Consider the following 22,178-nt stretch of genomic DNA (forward strand, 5'->3'; position numbering starts at 1 on the left):
CAAGCGGCTTAGCTTTTTATGACTCAGGCGCTGCTGCCCAACTTGTTCATGTGTTTTGCCATGATTAAGAGAGGGGAGGTCTCTCATCGGCAGCTCATGCACATGCTGATAGTCTGGTTCAGCGTTTAATATCACTCTCGGCCTAATGTGAAGTAGCAAGCATGTGATTATTGGGGGTGGAGGGCTCCCAGCGACATGCTGTAAAGTGCAGGCTGTCGTTTTTCTGTGTTTCTTGCGAGGGATGGCGCGTAGGTTGTAAAGCTCAGCTCCAGATCTTCTCCCACTCTGCTGGATCAATGCTGGGAGAGTCTGGGAAAGTGATGTTCCAAAATCTCTCAAATGCTAGTATTGCAACCAGAATTGGGGAACGTTACCTGTAATATTATATATTATTACTCCCAATAAAAAAAAATAAAAAAATGTGTTACAGTTTAAGGAAATTAATGTTTCTTCACGCTATCCAGCACAGCAACACAGACTCAACCAATGGCATTAGTTTGGCATCTGTTTGTCAAACTAATGGAAGACTGTGGGAGCTACTGGTTTGAAAACAATCATATTGAAATTCAGTTTGGTAACGCTATTGCCTTTTTTCACCCCAAAGAGTAAAGACAAAAAAATTGGCTAACTGTATACTAAAATTAGTTAATACATTTTTGCCACATTGCCACATTGTGAGACAGTATTAACTCTTTCCCCACCATTGAATGAGATTTTCTGTCCTTTATGACAACGCCTCCCCGCCATTGTCGGAGTTTCTGGCAATCTATGTTGTCCCTGTTATACGGTAAAGAGTGCTATTACGCATCTTCTGAAAGAGTACAGAACCTCTGGATCCAAAAACAAACAAGGAAGCAGCAGAAAAGAGCGATAGAAGATTGCTTGCGCATATGTAACGCGATCATCAAACAGTAAATAGCATATAAACTGCCTAATGTTACAGAATAAAATGTCGGCCCAGGATGAGGTAGCATTGATGGACTCGATCTACTCCATCTATGTTTTGATCATTGTTCTGAATCTAATCCTGGTGAAGTCTTTGATGAAAAAGTGATTTTTTTCAGCTTTGTGTTCAAAATGTTGTAGTATTTTTTATTGTTTTTATGAAACTTCCAAATGTTGATAAAAAAGAAAGCATGAAGCTATGTTCAGATATTCATACAACAAAATGGTGGCCATGAAAGTTCCCTTTCAAGGGAACTCGCGTTGCGTCGAGAATGACGCTATGGGGAACGCTTTGCGTGATGACGTCTTAAAACACATGTAAAATCAGTCCAATGGTGTGGCGGAACGTCAGAGGCGGGTGACGTCACGTACCAGGAAGCTATAAAAGCCGGCCTGAAACAGAAAACGGAAGCTTTCTGAGTCTTCAGTTGCGCTCTGTGTAAATCTGTCTTGTTATTTGGTGTTGTCTGTCAATATATATATTATCAGTATGGCGAGCAAGCAGCAGTTTAGAGTGTGTGTCCATCCCTGCCCGCGTTATTTAACGGGAGGTGACACACACACTCTTTGTGTTGTTTGTTTGGGAGAGGAGCATGCCCAGTCAGCACTCGAGGGTGGTGACTGTGTGCATTGCTGTGCGCTTCCATTGCGTACGCTCCGATCCCGCTTGGCTCGGTTCAATCCCGACCACGCTCCCCAGGGCTCGGGTCCCGCCGCTGCCGAGGCACGGCGTCGATCTCAGACCTGGGGTTCACAGATGGATTTATCAGTGGATGTTGAGACGGGCTCTGCCTTATCTCAGCATCCGTCTGATAGATCCAGTGCCTCTTATCAGGGTGTGGAAGCACGCGCTGCGGTTTCTTCCCCCCCGATAGAGGTACCAGTACTGCAACTATCCAGCTCTGAGGAGTTGGATGTTGTGAGTATTGAAGCTGAGTCTGAGGATTCGCCACCTCAGTCTCATGCGTTTGAGGAACTGCTCGATGTCATTACTAGAGCTGTTGACAGACTGTCTATTGAGTGGCCAGAAGATAGGCAGGACGTTCGTTCGAAAAGTAAGCTCGACGAACGCTTCCTGCCATCTCGTGCGCAGCCCCAGCGCAGGAGCCTGCCGTTTTTCCCCGATCTCCACACCGAGGTGTCGAGATCGTGGGCGAAACCAGTGTCTCACAGAGTTTATACACCACAAACATCTCACTACTCCTCAATATCTAAATATAAAGAGTATGGTTATGGGGAGATGCCGAAGGTGGAAGAGACGCTTGCGGGCTATCTCTCTCCAGCAACGGCATCTTCTCTGAAAGCTCCTACACTTCCCTCTAAGCCAGTTAAAGTAACATCTTCCCTGGTTCATAAGTCGTATGCAGCCGCTGGTCAAGCTGCAGCGTGTCTGCATACGATGTCCATTTTACAAGCCTATCAGGCTGAATTATTGGGGGATTTGGAGGAGGGCGGGGGAATCGGTCCTGACACTGTGGCCGAACTTCGCAGAGCCACAGATTTGTCTCTCAGGGCCACCAAGGAGACCGCTAAATCTATCGGGCGGTCTATGGCAGCCCTGGTGGCCACTGAGAGGCATCTGTGGCTCAATCTAAGTGATATCAAGGATAAAGAAAAGCATGTTCTCTTAGATGCTCCGGTCTCCACTGTTGGTCTGTTTGGTGATGCAGTTAGTGTTGCGGTAGCAAAATCACAAGAAGCCGCTAAGCAAGCTGCTGCTCTCCAGAAACTTCTCCCCCGCCGTTCTTTCTATGAGGCTGCTGAGCGGGAGCAGCCTCACTCCTCTAGAAAGAGCGCTGAGCACCGTGCCACTCAGAAACAGAGCGTGTCCTCCCGTGCTCCCCCACAAAAATCTCGGGGACACGGAGGGCGCGCTCAAACCCAGCAGTCCTCGAGGGGTAAAGCGGATCTGCGGACCGTTATTACCGCCAAGAAGGCTGCTGGGAAGAAATCCTGACGTCCGAGGGCTCAGGACTAATGAGGGTAGTCCCCCCCGAAGCAGAGCGGTTAACACCTCTTTTTACGGTGCCCGTCTCTCTTCGGTACCCTCAGGGGACCGTTCTGCTAACCCTGCCGCCTCCGGTGTTACAGGGCGCAGCGGTCTCCGGCGAGCACATATCTCAAGGACCACCCGGAAACGTAGTGGCCTCGGGATGCCCGCCCCCTCCGAGGAGGGTGTTAGAGCAGTCTGTTCGATCGTTCCCTGCCGGTGCGCCGTTACAGGGCGACGAATTGACTGCTCAACAACAACAAAATCCAGAAACCAGTCTCGAGAGGCTGGTACCTCTAGTAGAATCTTTGACAGCGTGGAAGCTACTGTCAAATGTTTCTCGTTGGGTCCTGCAGACCGTGGAAAAAGGGTATCAGATACAATTCAAAAAACGCCCACCTCGGTTTATGGGGGTCCTGCCCACAGTGGTGGGCCCCGAGCAGGTTCTGGTCATGGAACAGGAAGTGAACACTCTGTTAGAGAAAGGGGCCATAGAATATGTACCTCCCTCCGACAGGGAAACCGGGTTTTACAGCCGGTACTTCATTGTTCCGAAAAAGGACGGGGGATTGCGTCCCATTTTAGATCTTCGAGTTCTGAACGATTCAGTCATGCAGCTCAAGTTCAAAATGTTAACATTGAGACAGATCGTGCCACAGATCAGGTCCGAGGACTGGTTTGTCACGATAGATCTCAAGGACGCATATTTCCATATTTCCATCCGTCCGTGTCATTGGAAGTTCCTGAGGTTTGCTTTCGGGGGCAAAGCATACCAATATCGTGTTCTTCCATTCGGCCTAGCTTTATCACCCCGCACTTTCACCAAATGCATGGATGCAGCTCTGGCGCCGCTGCGCCTCCAGGGTATTCGCATCATGAACTACATCGACGATTGGTTGATTTTAGCTCAGTCGCATCAGTTGGCGGTTCAACATCGAGATGTTGTTCTCGCCCACATGAAAGAGCTGGGGTTACGGCTGAACGCCAAGAAGAGTGTGCTTTCTCCACTCCAGAGGACCACTTTTTTAGGCGTGGTTTGGGACTCAGTGTCGATGCTCTGCTCCCGGGAGTTCTGGAGAGAGTTCGCAGGGACCGGGTTTGCCTGCTTCTTATAGCCCCGCGCTGGCCGGGCAGAGTATGGTTTCCCGATCTTGTGTCCCTCCTCGACGGGCCTCCTCTGGAGCTACCCGTCAGGAAGGACCTTCTGTCCCAGGCGGAGGGCTCGATATTTCACCCTCGGCCAGAACTGTGGAACCTGTGGGCTTGGCCTCTGAGGGGGCCCAGCTCATAGAGTCAGGTCTCTCAACTGAGGTTGTTGAGACCATTCTACAGTCCAGAGCTCCCTCCACGAGGAAACTTTATGCCCTGAAGTGGAGAGTATTCACTTCTTGGTGTAGTGACCGTCGGTTGGACCCAGTTAACTGGGTTTCACTAATTTCATGCAGCTCAAGTTCAAAATGTTAACATTGAGACAGATCGTGCCACAGATCAGGTCCGAGGACTGGTTTGTCACGATAGATCTCAAGGACGCATATTTCCATATTTCCATCCGTCCGTGTCATTGGAAGTTCCTGAGGTTTGCTTTCGGGGGCAAAGCATACCAATATCGTGTTCTTCCATTCGGCCTAGCTTTATCACCCCGCACTTTCACCAAATGCATGGATGCAGCTCTGGCGCCGCTGCGCCTCCAGGGTATTCGCATCATGAACTACATCGACGATTGGTTGATTTTAGCTCAGTCGCATCAGTTGGCGGTTCAACATCGAGATGTTGTTCTCGCCCACATGAAAGAGCTGGGGTTACGGCTGAACGCCAAGAAGAGTGTGCTTTCTCCACTCCAGAGGACCACTTTTTTAGGCGTGGTTTGGGACTCAGTGTCGATGCAGGCGCGCCTGTCACCGCCACGTATAGAGTCCATCCTTGCAGCTGTGAAAAGTGTAAAGCTAGGCCAGCTACTCACTGTCAAACAGTTCCAGAGACTGTTGGGTCTCATGGCAGCAGCTTCCAACGTGATACCTTTTGGACTGCTGCACATGAGGCCCCTGCAGTGGTGGCTCAGGACCAGGGGGTTATCCCCGAGGGGCAACCCTTTTCGCACAATCAAGGTCACGCGGCGATGCCTACGTGCCTTGGTTATGTGGAAGAAACCGTGGTTCCTGTCCCAGGGCCCAGTGTTGGGAGCTCCTTGTCGTCGCAAACTGCTAACGACGGATGCTTCCCTCACGGGTTGGGGAGCGATCCTGGAGGGTCGCTCATCTCAAGGTCTGTGGGAAGACCATCATCGTTCCTGGCATATCAATCGCCTAGAGATGTTAGCTGTCTTCCGGGCTCTGAGGAGCTTTATCACAGATCTCAGGGGACACCATGTGTTAGTGCATACGGACAACACGTCGGTAGTCGCCTACATCAACCACCAAGGGGGTTTGCGCTCGCGCCCATTATCCAATCTGGCACGCCATATCCTCTTGTGGTCCCAGGGGAAGTTGCTGTCGCTCAGGGCAGCCTACATCCCCGGGGTTCAGAATATAGGAGCAGACACTCTGTCGAGGCAGGGGCCGAGGCCCGGGGAATGGAGGCTCCACCCCGAGGTGGTGGAGCTAATATGGAGGGAGTTTGGCCAAGCTCAAGTGGATCTGTTTGCGTCTCGAGAGACGTCTCACTGTCCACTTTGGTTCTCCCTCACGCATCCAGCTCCTCTGGGACTGGATGCTATGGTGCAGACGTGGCCGAGGCTACGTCTGTACGCTTTTCCCCCAGTTGCTCTGCTCCCGGGAGTTCTGGAGAGAGTTCGCAGGGACCGGGTTTGCCTGCTTCTTATAGCCCCGCGCTGGCCGGGCAGAGTATGGTTTCCCGATCTTGTGTCCCTCCTCGACGGGCCTCCTCTGGAGCTACCCGTCAGGAAGGACCTTCTGTCCCAGGCGGAGGGCTCGATATTTCACCCTCGGCCAGAACTGTGGAACCTGTGGGCTTGGCCTCTGAGGGGGCCCAGCTCATAGAGTCAGGTCTCTCAACTGAGGTTGTTGAGACCATTCTACAGTCCAGAGCTCCCTCCACGAGGAAACTTTATGCCCTGAAGTGGAGAGTATTCACTTCTTGGTGTAGTGACCGTCGGTTGGACCCAGTTAACTGCCCAGTTGGTACAGTGCTGGAGTTCCTGCAAGAGCGGTTCACTGCAGGTCTGACCCCGTCCACCTTAAAGGTTTATGTGGCGGCCATAGGTGCTTACCACATTCCTTTGGGTGGAATGTCTGTGGGGAAAGACCCTTTGGTATCTCGTTTCCTTCGTGGCACTTGGAGGCTGAGGCCTGCAGTTCGCTCTAGGGTGCCACCTTGGGATTTGTCCATTGCGCTGCAAGGCCTTTCCCTGGCCCCCTTTGAGCCCATTGAGGAGGTTCCTGAGAAATTCCTGACTCTGAAAGCTCTGTTCCTTCTCGCCATTTCTTCTCTCAAGAGAATAGGGGATCTCCAAGCGCTGTCAGTTGCTCCGTCGTGCTTGGAGTTTGCTCCGGGTATGGTTAAAGCCTTTCTTCATCCTAGACCGGGTTACATCCCCAAGGTCCCCACTAATGTGGCCAGACCTATTGTTCTGCAGGCCTTTTGTCCTCCTCCCTTTCAGAATGCGGACCAGGAGGCTAATAATTTGCTTTGCCCAGTTCGGGCGTTAGACGCTTATGTCCACAGAGCTGCCCTGTGGCGTAAAAGTGATCAGTTATTTGTATGCTTTGGGTCCCCTAACAAGGGAGGTCCGGTGTCTAAGCAAAGAATGAGCAAGTGGGTGGTCGAGGCTATCTCACTTGCTTATGAGGCGGCTGGGCAGCCTTCTCCTTTGGCTGTCCGGTCACACTCTACGAGGAGTATGGCGGCCTCTAAGGCCCTTATTTCAGGAGTGTCCTTACAGGACGTCTGTGATGCGGCAGGCTGGTCCTCACCGCACACCTTCGTCAGGTTCTACTCTTTGGATCTAGACTCTGCTCCAGGGTCTCATGTTTTGTCTTCCTAGTGCTGCTCTCCAGATTTCACACAGGACAGACACTTGTAGCTATGGAGGCGTTGGTATAGACGTTCCCCATAGCGTCATTCTCGACGCAACGCGAGTTCCCTTGAAAGGGAACGCCTCGGTTACGACTGTAACCTCGGTTCCCTGAAGAGGGAACGAGCGTTGCGTCGCCCTGCCATATCTCCTTCATGCCTGTCAGCCCGACTTCAGACTATACGAAGCTTTCGTTTTCTGTTTCAGGCCGGCTTTTATAGCTTCCTGGTACGTGACGTCACCCGCCTCTGACGTTCCGCCACACCATTGGACTGATTTTACATGTGCTTCAAGACGTCATCACGCAAAGCGTGCCCCATAGCGTCATTCTCGACGCAACGCTCGTTCCCTCTTCAGGGAACCGAGGTTACAGTCGTAACCGAGGCGTTTTGTGATAATGATCAAAAATGTTGGTGCTGGCTGGGAAAGTTAAAAATAATTTTCAATTATTCACAATTACAGGATATAAAGCTTTAAGTAGGAGATCTAGTTACAATTGAGAGATATAAAATTAAATTACGAGAAATGCAGTAAAGTTGCAACAGTTGAATAAAAAGTTGCCATTGTGAGATATAAATGACGAGAACTAAAGTAGCAATTGCCAGAATTAATTTTTATTTTTTATTTTGAGGTAAAAACAGGCTTCTAACTTAAACAAAAAAGTAACACATTATACACTACCGTTGAAAAGTTTGGGGTCAATAAGATTTTTAATTATTTTAATGATGAGTCTCTTCTGCTCACCAAGGCTGCATTTATTTAATCAAAAATACAGTAAACACGGTAATATTGTAAAATATTATTACAATTTAAAGTAACAGTTTTCTATTTTAGCATGAGATGTAAAAGCTGAATTTTCAGCATCATTACTCCAGTCTTCAGTGTCACATGATCCTTCAGAAATCATTCTAATATGCTAATTTGCTGCTCAAGAAACATTTATTTTTATTATCAATGTTGAATACAGTTGTGTTGCTTAATTTGAACATTTCAGGATTGTTTGATAAATAGACATTTCAGAAGACCAGCATTTATATGAAATAGAAATCTTTTATCATTTAAAAGTCTTTACCGTCACTTTGGGTCAATTTAATGAGTATTAATGAGTATATAACAAAGTATTTATTTATTTTAAAATCTGACTGACCCCAAACTTTTGAACGGTAGAGTACATTTAAAATAAAATAAAAAAGTACTATTTTTGGTATCATGATGTAAATTTAAAGAGTACCATTACTCGTAGCGTCACAAGAGAATTCAGAATATAAAATGTTCAATGTTTGTAATACGCTACAGTACCACAAAACACCCATTGAAACAAACTATTGACATGACAGCAGTAACTCTTTTGGGAAAAACTCCATACAAACCGTTCTCAAGGTCAGCAAAACACTGATTACAGTGAAAGCGCCAGTGTTTACAGCGATGGGAATGAGAGTTCAAAACACTGCCAAATCTGGACAAACAGATAAAAGACAGACAAGAGAAGAAAGATCATCTTGTTCATGTGAAATTCAGAGTCACCCCACATGAAGACTGCCACTAATGACAATGTTCACAGATTCATTTCAACACTTTCAACACTGCAGGCAGAAACCTGCGAGGTAAAGTGAGTGTGCTTTATAGGTAGCCTATATCATGTTGCAGCATGTCCAGGTGTGCTGTGGGTACAAATGTACTCGGGTATACGTTTTCATTCTGCTGCGATCACCCTTTTCATGAAGACACACTTCTGATGATACGAAACTGACTGCACCTCGCATCCTGATTTCAGCCTGACTCACCACTGAGTCTATTCTCTCTGGCTTTCTCTTCTCAAATTTCAGGTTGTTTGAGGTAGTCTGGTGCCAGGGGCCTGAATCACGTCAGGTTATAGAGGAGAAGACCTTCTTTGTCCCTGCAATTGCTCACGTAGCACTTTTGAACAACAACAGCACATGAAAGAGTATAAAACTGACCCTTCTCTAAGTCCTGACCTTAAAATGTTACTGAGCAATTCTACCTTAGCAACTGTCTCCCATATATTCAGACCAGTTTTTTTTATGTAAGTCTATGGAGGCAGGGCCATCCCAAGCACGTGGCGGCTCCCAGTACAAGTTAGTTAATTTATTTAAGTATTAATTCAGGTCACAGTACTAAAGGTGATGGTAACTAAAAAGGTCTAATTGCTAACAAGCTGCAAATGCTTTCAAATGAGATTTCTTTGAGTAGCATTTACCTTCTGATTGGAAGTCTTAATGGTTTTTAAATCACGTCACTGTGTAATTTAACTATTTTATAGAAGAATGCAGATAAAAATGTTTTGCAAGTCATTCATTTAAGCCCACATAAGAATAATACAGAATAAATACAGACTCATTTATAAACATTTTCTCTACACATTCAAGTGTTCGAAATGTTTCCCTATTAAACTTCAGACACTCGTATAAATCCAGACATAGTTTTGACAAACTTCAGGACTAGGTCCGTCTTGAAGGACAGCTGATCTGGGCTTTAGAGGAGAGCCGATAAGGAGGGATATGTTGGCATGCACATCCAGTGGAAACTTCAGAGGAATGTATAACACCCTATGCATATCAGCTCAGCTCTCCAGCAAATGAGCCTCAGATGCAGTCCTGACCACAGCTGTCTGCAGCAAAAGTCTGCATGTTTCAAAACACCTGGGGATGAAACAGCTGAAAATATCCACAGAAGTTAGTAAAAACCTCTTTTGAGGACATTCTAGAATAGGAAAAATTTCAATAAGATAATAATGTCTTTATCCATATTTTAAAATTGGCATGAAATGGAAGTTGTGATCATCTTTTATTCCCTATAGTGACGTACATCCGAGTGAAACGGCTTCTGGTTCATTGGGAATTGATTGGATGGTTGTGTTTTGCTATTGCTGTGATGTCATGTGAGTGACAGGTAGATCCCGCCCTCGTGCTAGTCAACACGTCATCAGAGAAGAGAAGAGATGCTTCTGCAACAGGGAGGTGAAGTTATTTTGATTAAAGATTCAGAGAAGAGCACATGAATTAAACATATTTAATGATGTGAACGGATCAAATATTTATAATAATACTGCAATATTCCATAAAAAACAAGAATTGTCTATCTTGATTTCATGGTGACTTTAATTATATTAGGTGTAGGGAGTATGTAAGGCTATTAAGCTATATTATAATGATGTTTTACATTGTATCGCTGTGTATTTCTCTAATTTATATAATGATATTTAAATGATAATATATTATGCACCCCTGTGGAGTCCAAGACAAATTTCCCTTTAGGGGCAATAAAGCATATTTCAATTCAGTTATAATTGGTTTAAGTGAGAACAACAGATTACAGTGGGAACAAAGCTACGTAATGTAAAGCTACGTGTATGTGTGTGTGAGAGCTCAATGACACGGAATGTCACAGTGAACCCTGATCCTGCAAAGCAGAACTAAGCACGCCCACATGATTATGAAAACACACACACACACACACACACACACACACACACACACACACACACACACACACACAAGAGATCTATAGGAGCCTAAGATCAAAGACCGCACCACAAAAGAGACAAAAATTAAAGGTTAAAATGAAAAGTTCAGTTCAGTACATCCACACACACAAACACACCTTTGGTGTTTGGTCAATATGGCTGCGTTTAGACTGCAAAGCCGTGTTAACACTTATGACCCACCGAGAAGTACTAAGCTGTCCTCAAATGTTTCACTTTACTCTGTCGAATACAGTCTTAACCTACATGTCGTCAGAACATTACAGGATTGCAATTAAAGGCAGGGTAGGTAGGAATGGTCTAAAAAACTTCTTTTTCAAATTTGTTTAAACTTTATGTACATATCAATACATAATTAAAATGTAAGTACTCTGAAAAAGAAAGTATAAAAATCGAGTGTCTGTAGACCTCTCAGGACTGTTTTAAAGACAGTTCATTATTTCCATTCACTCCACCCCCTCCCTTCTGGGCTCCTTCCAAAGCCACGCCCCCAAAACACATGAACGCGCGACTCCAACCGCTGAGCTGAAGACGCATTATTTACCTGAGAGAAGCAGAGAGGAAGGAGCACAGTGCATGTAGTGACATCATGTCAGAATCACATGTAATAAAAAAATCTAAGGCTAATTGCTTATGAATATAAACAAATAAGATGTATTTTAGTACTCACTATCAAGCTAGCATATTGATATTGGTAAATTTAAAATATATATATTTTTTGATTCGCTAACGAGCTAGTTATATAAGCTAAAAACAGGTTGCATTGATACACTTTTTTACATTACCATCAGTTATATTGTGATGAAGATGAATTTCGTGTAAGATTCATAACATATATGGTGTTCTGCATGTAGGGGTGGGAGATATTGACAAAAATGAATATCTCGATATTTTTTTCCAATATCTAGATATCGATATTCAGGCGATATTTTTGCCATCCTTCAAAGAAATGTGAGCAAACTGGCAAAGAAGGTCCAGTTGGTCTTTTGACTTGCTGCATTTGACCTATATTATTCTAGGCTATAGAAAAAAACAATAAAGGAGCTAACTAAACAGAATCTGTGGCAGCCCCTACTTTTTCCACTTACAAAAAAAAAAAAAAAAAAAAAAAAAAACTTAACTAGGCACTTCTTGCAACAGTGATTATTAAATCAAACAACAATATTGTTGATGATCAATTCAAAGTAAAAAAAAAATAACATTTTCAAAACGGTATAAATCCATTCATTTTTCCCCCAAAACGCTATAAATCCATCTTTTTTTTTTTCTTCTAAATTTATGGTTTGTCTTTTTAAAAAAGTTTTTGTCTTTTATTTTTCGTGTTTGCATTTATGAGGAAAAAACAATATTACTTGACAGTTCTCCATTATGGACGCGAGCGCTCTGAAAGCTGCACTAAGACTTTCAAACTTTAACAGAGACCTCAAAACAGAAAGCACAAAGCCTTTCTTTAAAACGAATTTCGTTTTGTATTAATTGTATCTTAATTTTAATTTTTTTTTTTTTTCATTAATTCATTAATATTTTCATTCCTGGATTAAATACATAAAGTAAATATAGGCTATCAATCACAACATAAGGTGCTTGAACTGGAGATTATATCATCGTGAACCGAACCGTAGCCTCGCCTCACAGGCCTAAAAAATGTGGAATATATTTACAGAAATCTGGTTCTAAACAAAACCATCCAAAACAAAATAAAACTATGTAGCCTAAATGTGCATTTCTCCGGTGCATGCGTTCACTAGCCTACTGCGAAGATCGCGAGTCAAATATCGTCAACTTCATCTTTGCAGCCGACACAGAAATTAATAAACAATTAAAATGTCTTATTGCAATATTTTACACATTCATAATCATTACTTTTGCTGGTTCTTTGAGGCAGCTTTTTAGGTTTATGGCGTTTTGGAAAAGAGCTCTTCACGTACGTACAAACACCGTTTCACCAAGGCACAGCAGCCCTTCAGCACATAAGAACAAAAAGAGAAAAAGCACGGACTTACTAATTACGAAACTTTGATGTGGTTGAACAGCTGAAACAGTCACAAATTCCTTTGCAACTCAAACCTTCTCAGTACGAGTTATGATGGAAGAGAACAGCATTACAGTTTTCAGCGCGTCCTCCTTTGATTGCTGTGTTGTGACTGGAAAAGTGCATGCAGGAGCACATGCGCAAAATGTAGGTTTGTAAAATGTCCTTTTGTAAAATAAAAATAATTTTAGGGCGAAGCAGAGGAGGTCGTGCAAGAGGCCGTGGCGTGCAACTAGGGTCCGAGGAAGTAGAGGCTGAGGACGGGGTGGTCGCTGGAAAGCCACGATGATATTGACACGCGTTTTATTTCTTTGTTTATCCAAAGACTTTTTGTTCATTACCTTTTCTTGTACTGTCTTCTTTTTTTGCCTTGTTTGCCTTCACTAACTGCATGCCGGTAATGCGAATTTTGATTGCTCTTTCTCTGCCATTGTTTTGCTATTCCTAGGTTCCGTGCCTCTCGAATTCCTCAAATCAAACGTGCGCGCGCAAGAGGGCAGATCCCGTGGCAAAAGGGTGGTTGCCATGGTTGCGAGAGAGAGTCACAGTCGCCTAAGCCAATCCTTTGATTCGTCCCGAATCGAAATAATGAGCTGTGTTTAATACAGATTAAACGGTCTAGAGTCACTTGATTTTTATACTCTTTTTTTCAGAGTACTTACATTTTAATTATGTATTGATATATATAGAAAGTTTTAACAAATTTGGATCTTTTATTTTTATATAGTCCTACCTACCCTGCCTTTAAGTCTGAAAAGGGGAAGAATAATGTGACTTCAGCCTACATCTATTCAGAGCACTCCTGTATACCGTTATTCAGAATGAACTAAGACATGATCATTCTTCACCCACTATTCTCTTTTGAAAAAACTGGAGATGCTCACTCATGCCATCCATTTACTCTGTTAAAATATGTGCACACAGCTAGTGTATTGTAAAACTGGAAAAGAGTGACTTATGGTGCTTTCACACATTTAATTGGTTTATACTAATTTCTTTTCATTTTACAAAATATATCTACTCGCTGCAAAATATGTGCTTGACATCTCAGAGACTTAAAAATACTTTGTTTGGACATGCACAGACGTTAAAATCTATTACAGTGAATATTAATTACAGAAAATCGTGAAATGTCTATCGGATAAGACAAGAGTGTTTATATACTGGATATGCATGGCCCACAAAAAAAAATAAAAATCCAAAAGATATCCAAATCTGGTCTGTGACAGATAACGGTGGCGTTAATAGGGTAAATGCAGCATATTTTACTAAACTGTTAGAGGAACAGAATTTCAGCCTGAAAACTCAAAGCCAAACAATGTTTCAAATAAGAAATGCATAAATAAATTGAACCCAAAACAAAAACAACACAGTGCCAAACACCCAGTAGTGATTGTCTCGCTCATGTTTGAACAGAGTTGCATCACTGGGGACCGGGCTGAAAAAAAGCACCAAGCTAGAGAAGAGAAGCAACCATTTGAAATGTCTACAACTACAAAACTCAAAATGTTCTTCAGAAGCAAACTGTTAAATAAATCATTGCAGCTGAGTGAAGTAGATTAAAAGAGAATGTTATGCCCGTTTGCTTGAACCATTTTTATTTGGCGGGAGTGAGGAGAGCTTCCTTTTTGCCCACTGACGTCAGAAGCAGCAAGAAGCCCAGGGAACGTGCGTAGATAGCCGTTTATTCAGGAGAAATGAACTCTATCATCTTATTTCATCATTCCATTGTGCAAAGAGACCAGATTTGCACAATAAACACCAGAGATACAGGGACACAGCTTTTAAAAGAGTACAAACGGAGGAGAGGTAATAAGACTCCTCATTTCACAACACTAGAAGAGTGAATCTCGCAGAAACATGCTTGGGTCGCATTTCACAGAACCAATGGGGGAAAAAAAATATTTATTTTGGAAAAGGCCTATTTTCATTTCATTTATTTTCGATAAATAACCACATTTATCCACCAAATTTAAATTACTTTAGCTTAGTACAAGACATTTCATTTTGCCTAAATACTTATACAAATAATATTTTATTTCCTGCATTACAGTAATAATTGGGTGGGAAGGTTAGAGAAATAAAAAAATAGAGAGAGAGAGAGAGAGAGAGAGAGAGAGAGAGAGAGAGAGAGAGAGAGAGAGAGAGAGAGAGAGAGAGAGAGAGAGAGAGAGAGAGAGAGAGAGAGAGAGAGAGAGAGAGAGGATCCTGAGAGGGCCGAGTGATTTTCGATGACAGATGCCAGGCGGTGAGGAATTGAAAAGCATGCGAGGGGAGGTGGTGGGGTAGTCATGTTATGCGAGCAAGGCCACGTGGAAATGGGTTAAGAGGTTAGAGACGCACAGGCTCCAGTGAGTATTTGTGCTTCCTCCCCTCACCTCATGTACACTGCCTAAAAATACAGCCTACAATGAGCACAGCCATTACTCCTGTCAGCAGCTGGGAGCAGCCCAGTCATGGCCTACATTTAGCTCGCACATTCCTAACCCAGTTATGAAGCATACTGATCATTCATTAATCTATGAAAACACACATACTAATTATTACACAGGGCAAGGATGTAAATATGGCACCACATTTGCCCTTGCCAGCTTCCACAGCTTCAATCAAACACATGCTTCAGCTGTTAGCTTAGCTCAAACGCACACACAAACTACATCAGTAGGATACAGACTGTGTCATCCTACACACACTAACACTTGTGTATGGCTGACAATTTTGATTAGCCGAGTTATTCCTGTCAATGACTACATTTACATGCAGCCAATAACCCGTTCAAAACCGGAATATTAGCAATAACCCGGTCGCGCACGGCCATGTAAACACCGGCAAAAACCCGGATATGCTCATATCCCAGTTTTTAAAAACCCGGATATTATACCTGGGGTACCCCTTTTCTAACCCGAATATTTGGTCATGTAAACGCGTATCGGCATATCCCCATCAAAAGGAACATTGATTTGTGTTCTGCGCATGTTCTATTCGCAAGGAATCTTGGTCTTTTGAGGAGAGACGGCGCATACAAAACCCCGCGTGCAGTATACCGGAAGTAAACAAGAAGTAGAGGTAAACATGGCGAGACGCAGCACAGCACCACACTTTTGGAGCGAGGAGGAAAGCGCAAACAAAGGCGATCGCTATCTGCCCCGAACTATTCATTATCCGCGTGCTGCTGCTGTTGTTGTCTTTGGATACAGGAAGAAGAATCGGAAATGACGCATATTGCGTCTTAAGGTTGTCCGTACGTCCAGACGCTAACCGTGCGTCGCCGTTTACATCGGGATATTGCCAATTGATTACAAATTCCATGTATACAGGAGTAACTCTCTCTACTCACGCATGTAAACGGGTTATTCCGAATGTTTCAGAAACCCAAATAGTGACCGTAACCCGACCATAACCCGAATTTTAACAGCTTGTAAACGTAGTCAATGACTAGAAAATCCCTGAAGGTCAAACATATTCTGCGTCGTTTCAGTGGCTTTGTTCTAAATGCTAATGAGCTTGCTAACAGTATTTTTAGGCACTCCTAATCCAAGGCTTTTCTAAGCAGTGGGTGTCAAAATTATTTTGCCTTAGATACCTCAATTTGGCTAAAATAAATAAAAGGACAATCACATGTATCCTTTGGCAATCCAAGTCGCACTACATTAAAAGTAGCACAGAAATATTGTGTGAAATAGGCTAGTCCAATATTTAAGTGTTGTAAATTGTGTTGTTAGCTTAGCAACATCAACATCAACATCTTACTAATCAAGTCTCTCTTTTCATGTAGGTAGCTTCCTGTGTGGACAGCAGCTCGCTATGTTTTGAAGCAGAGCAGTCGTTATCTGTTTTTACCAGAGCATGTGAATTTAGCCACAGGTTTTACTTCTGACCTTAGCTTTTCTTTCAAGCATAATCCTGTCTGATAGAAACATAAAGGGTTGAAGGAGGTTTTAGAGCAGATCCTGGTGCACTGTGGGAATTTCAGGATGTGAGGAAAGATCAGGTTGAAGAGCAGATGCAAAGGTCACTGCTGCCTGACATATAAACACTGTTTTTGTCTCTAAAGCACACTAATAGTTTCAATTCACACTGTTCCAAGAGAAGGGATTAAATTTAGATCAACACCTGCTTTTCATATGAAATCCTGCAGTATTAGTAGAAGTAACTGACACATAACAGTACAAATGCTTTACTATTAACATTAGAATATCTCTGCAATTTGAATTCTGCTATCTATGTTAATGGGCACTTATTTTGTTTAGCACAGGTTTGATGTAACTGGTGACAATGTCTAACTTGGGTTATTTTTCAACCCATAACAATGGTTATTGTGATGATGGGAACAGGACTAGTTAAAAAGGAGCACTTAGGTTTGTTAGCACATAGAGGCAACAGAAAGGATGATGGTGTGTTAAAAGAAGCACAGAGATCTCGGAATGGAGTATTGAGCAAGGACATGCCTGTCCTTAAACAGGTGGCTCTCAGTGTGATGCTCTCCAGCCCACACCAAACACGACTCATGACTCACCGATCCCATATTAAATCTGTTCCTGCTGGTCCACATGTCCATTTGTGCAACCTCTCAAGACATGCGGTGCATGTGAGCCTATGCAGCAACGCCTGGCATTGACAACTCAGCCCACATGGTTAGTCACAATCAACAGCCGAACTGTTAACAATGAGTATTTTGTAATAAGTCACGGTCACTCACAAGCCCATGTGACTACGCTAACAAATGGATGAGACATCAGCGGTATGTGTGCCTGAGCAGAGCTGGAAGGATAAAGTTTAATTACAATTATAATTAAGAGGACTATTGATACTGATATCATGGTGGCAGGTGGCAAGGCAGCATTACAAGCCTGTGCCCTACTTAATAATAGGGTGGGCTGGCACACAGATGGACTGGCACTCTGTCAGGTAGCTTCTCTATTACACCACCAGAACAGTGACTGATTTGTGCAGCATAAATCCACTCAGGCATTAAAAGTCCACCAATTAGCGCAGATCCATTAACATGAGCAATGACGAGTTGGAGAGGATTCAGGCTGACGGCTAAAAATAAATAAAAAATAAGCTGCATTTCAAATGTCACTTTAAAAAAAAAGGTCCCAAACGTGACTTTCCAAGCATATCTAAGACTGCATTGCCAGAATTGCCTGGAGATAAACTCTAAAATCAGTTTCAAAGACCCAATTATAAGTAGTACTATTCAGATGAGATTTGTTTAATAAACAATGTTTTAGTCACAGTTTTTAATTAGGACGCTCCAATATTAAAATTCTGGCTGACATCGATAAGCTGATAATTTTTATCTAAATTTTGTCTAAAAAAATTAACACAATTTTGTCTAAATAAGTTCAAAATAAAAACTAAAATGATTAATTTGTAAATGCTACAAATGAATTCAGGCAAGTTAGATGATGGTAAAAACTCACCTAAACGTAAAAATATGGGAAATGAGCATGAACAATAAAATACACAATAAATCAACCAATCATTTTTTTTTTAAATCAATAACCGATATTGTACCTATAACAGTGTATCATTTCATGTACAAATTTAGATGGGACTAAACCTTGTCTTTTATTGATTTAATTCTCTTTTTAAACAGGATGGGGTGTTTGAATTGCCAACCATTTTATGCAGAAAGCTGGAGAAAAGGTTTCTAAACCCAATGACAATACTGTACCTATAACTATCTCGCTGAGCTGACTGACAGCTTTAGTTATGGTTTATAATGAAAGGTCAAAATAAATGAGAAGTTGTGTGGGGAAAAAAAATTATATAACAATATCTCACAAATCCCAGACATTGCTATCCGGATGGAATTTGATTTCTCATAGGACCCCCGAGTTATCTTAAAAACAGTAGGTAATTTCCTTTTAGACAAGACTAAAATCACAAGTACATCTGTGAAACACACATTTACCCAATCTCCTGCGGGAAAACCTGTTCTGTCTGAGTAAGGCTCATGAATGCAAAAACAGTGCTGTTGGAAGCATACTATATTATAAATGAGTGTTAAATGAGAGTTCGGAGGAGGCTCACCGGTGAGGTTGGTACGGGCGCTGTAGGAGCCCAGGTAGCGGCTGTCTGTGTTTGGGGTGTAGCACTCGTACATGCCCTGGTCGGCAGCCTGCAGCTTGGTGATGTGCAGCACGGCAGAGTCTCCGCTCAGCCTCTCGATGTAGATCTCCTTGCTGTTGACACGCTGGGCGTACAAGGCGTAGGAGTAGCTGTGCTGGGACGTGCTCACGATACGGATCTCTCGATCGGGAGCGGTGTAAAGGTACATGGACCACTCAAAGTCTTGCTCCACTCCTTCCTTGTAGCCGGTCACATTACACCAGATGGTGATGTGAGATCCTTCCGTTCGAATCAAGGGCCCGGGCTGAACTGTGACCTGCCGCTGGGCTGAGCAAGAGCCCACTGTAAGACAGACAGGAGGAGGGGTCAGTAGTGGTCAAATATGACTATATTCAATATAACATGACTTATGACTTAAAATGGGTTTTTGCCATCAGGTAAACTATAATTTTAACCAAACAGCTGTTTATGCAAATAGATTCAGGATGATTTAAGTAAGAACTAAACCAGTCAAAATCTATTTCAGTATAATTTTGTTATAATCTTGATAAGAAGTTCACTCCTGTCTGATAAGACTGGAGCTTTTGAGTCTTGCAGTGTGTGTGTGTGTGTGTGTGTGTGTGTGTGTGTGTGTGTGTATGTGTGTATGTGTGTGTGTGTGTGTGTGGAACCATCGGCTCTTCAAGAAATCAAGTGGCCTTCAGCCAAGAAACCAATTACACACTAAACACAGCCACTCAAAAAAATTACACTGAACTACAGACCCTTCAAGAAACACACACTGCATGTCTGCTGAGAGATAAAAAATAAAAAAAACTCACACTGTAAATGCTACAATTAAGACACAAATAAAGGGCAAAGCATGAGTAGCTCATGAGTTTATATAAACACACTCACACTCAAGATTATCATCTTATTTATGAAAATAAATGCAAAATAACTATCCTCCTTTGGAAACAAGCAATACACAGGATCAAAGGAACAAATGACTTAAAAATAAAGTTTTAACAGCATTTTGGTGCAGATGAGTGAACGGTAGCGAAATGTAAATAGCACATGCGGAATACATTCTAGAGAAGGTAATCTGGCAATTTTAAAGCAATTTAATGGGTTTCATGTGTGAAAGTGGCAATTACTCATCTTTGTGTGTCTCTACAGTTGTTATTTTCCTGCTACTTTAGGTTTATAAAATAAAATATAATATAAAATATTTGGAGAATGTATTTGAAATATATTTTGCACATTTACTCCTGATGAGTTTTTGGATATGATGTAATTTACAGTTCAATGACTATAACTATAATTATTATTAACCATATTAATTATTATTAATTAACATTAGACAGTTTAAACATTTATTTTTTTAATGCTTTAGCATTATTAGGGAATTATTAAGGAACTATTTTGTTGATCAATTTTAATCTACATTGTAGAAAAAATAACCTATATGTACATATTATTTCAGAAAACAGTAACAATACTACAGTACAAACATGTTAATTGGTAACTGTAAATTGCACTACTATATTTATGTTATTAATTGGTTAACCAAGTTACCTAAACATTGGATTATATGTAATTTTACTGTCAAATGATATTTTATTTAAATAGTTTTGTTTCTTCTTTGATTCTTCTTTCTATTTAGTTAATGTTAATTGTATTATTTTAGTGTTGTGTGTGTTACCCTGATGTTTTTTTTTCCACGGGACACAAAAGTGAGATTACTTCCTTTGCTTTTCATAAGTTTCACAGCATCTGCATCTCAGAGACAATGACAACACCTCTCTGAGAATAATGAATGTTCTGTAGAGAGTGAAAGACGCCGACTGATGTGTTAACGTCATCAGAGTTTGACAAAAACATAGGATAAAGGAAGACAAGTGTGAACAGTTGTAGTTGAGGGAACAGCGAGAAAGTCATTCCTCGGATGTCATTGTCCAATCTGTAACAGAAAAAAAGACACAGCCCATCTGCTATCCCATCCCGTCTGGTACGGGTCTGTGACAATGAGTGAGTGTGCGTGGGTGAACGCTCCCCATGCCTCAAAAGAGATGTCAGTGATTTAATTACTTCTAAATATGCACATGCATCTGCATCTCTAGGCCATCCCGTAGTGAACTGAAAGTGGCTTTTAGCACTTTCTTTATCCGTTTCCTTCCCTCCCGTAACCCTTATACGCCCACACACACCTGTGCTTTACTAAACCGCATCCCAGTGCTCTGTCAGTACGAACAGGTCTATAGAATAGCTCCAGACAGGAGGGTTAGCTTGACTGTGTGTTGCACTATTGCACAATTTACACTTCCCAAGGTGATCTGATGTTTGTCATGCCCTGGGTTTCTCTCACTCTATGACATCTGGCTCTTTGTGAGTACAATGTTACGCTCTGCCAACCTGGCTCCCCATAAACCCCTTCATGTGCAATAGATTTTTCTCTATTCCGTCTGAGATATAGCTCAACAATAGAGTCAAACTATAGACCTTATGTAGCCCCGCCCCTTTTCAGCGCTGCGCTCGTTGTCTTTTGACTTCCGGTCTGTGTTTTCACAGCGATCTTGCGTATTTATGAATAAACAGCTTGTTTTAAAATCTTCCCGGTCTACTGACATTTGTTAAGACATCTGCTTAAAACATTACAATGCTCATGATAACTTTCGTTAACTCTACAATAAGTAAATCCACTTCACCAGCTAATTACTCCTCGACAGCGATGCCATAGAAATATACAGAGCGACCACAAAAAAAGAAGTTCAAAGACAATATTCTAAAGATGGCTGCACGCTTGTTTCTCTGGTGCATAAGGTATGAGTTCTGGACCACAGTGTGGCATATTGCAAGTCAAGAACCGCCTACATAGATGGGTAGGAGCCGTCTGATGACATGCAAAGCAACTAATTATAAGTTATGTACAAATGGGGGAGACGTTATGGAGGCAACATTATGCATATAATGTACATGTTACATGTACATGTTAGGTTGTGTGTACATGTTATGTAGGCCTATGCGTGCATGTACACGTTATATATGCATGCACATGTTATGTTATGTATACATGTTGTTATGTTATGTTTTGTTAAGTATTATGTTATGTAATGTTAGAAGTAATGTTATATGTAGAACAGGCAAAAGCAAAAACTTCATAGCCAAGCTAAATTTATATGGTTGTGCTTGAAAATATCAATTCCTCAATTCAAATAAAATTCCCCAGTACCTTTTATAGATTTACACTACTGTTATACCATTAAGGATTCATTATTAGCCTACTTGTTTAGGAATTATACATTAAATGGATAAAAAGTAATATAATATATTTATAATGTTACAAAAGATTTCTATTTCAAATAAATGCTGTTCTTCTGAGTTTTCTACTCAAAAATCACGGTTTTCACAAAAACATTAAGCAGCACAACTGTTCTCAACATCCATAATAATCAGAAATGTTTCTTGATCAGCAAATCAGCATATTACAATTGATTTCTGAAGGATCATGTGACACTGAAGACTGAGTAATGATGCTGAAAATTCAGCTTTGCATTACAGGAATAAATTACATATACACACATATACATATATACACATATATATACATATATATATATAC

The 22,178-nt window shown here is 42.1% G+C and overlaps 1 protein-coding gene across 1 annotated transcript in view; it reads right to left on the reverse strand.

Moving 5' to 3' along the window:
* igsf3 (immunoglobulin superfamily, member 3) overlaps positions 1-22,178 on the reverse strand; it is a 166,122-nt gene that overhangs the window by 106,336 nt on the left and 37,608 nt on the right. The window contains exon 2 of the mRNA XM_084121611.1: positions 18,539-18,919. Within this exon, the coding sequence (XP_083977737.1) occupies positions 18,539-18,919 (381 nt within the window). The remainder of the gene's footprint in view (positions 1-18,538; positions 18,920-22,178) is intronic.

This window comes from Abramis brama (genome assembly GCF_963993115.1).
Source record: "Abramis brama genome assembly, chromosome: 8".
Lineage (NCBI taxonomy): Eukaryota > Metazoa > Chordata > Actinopteri > Cypriniformes > Leuciscidae > Abramis > Abramis brama.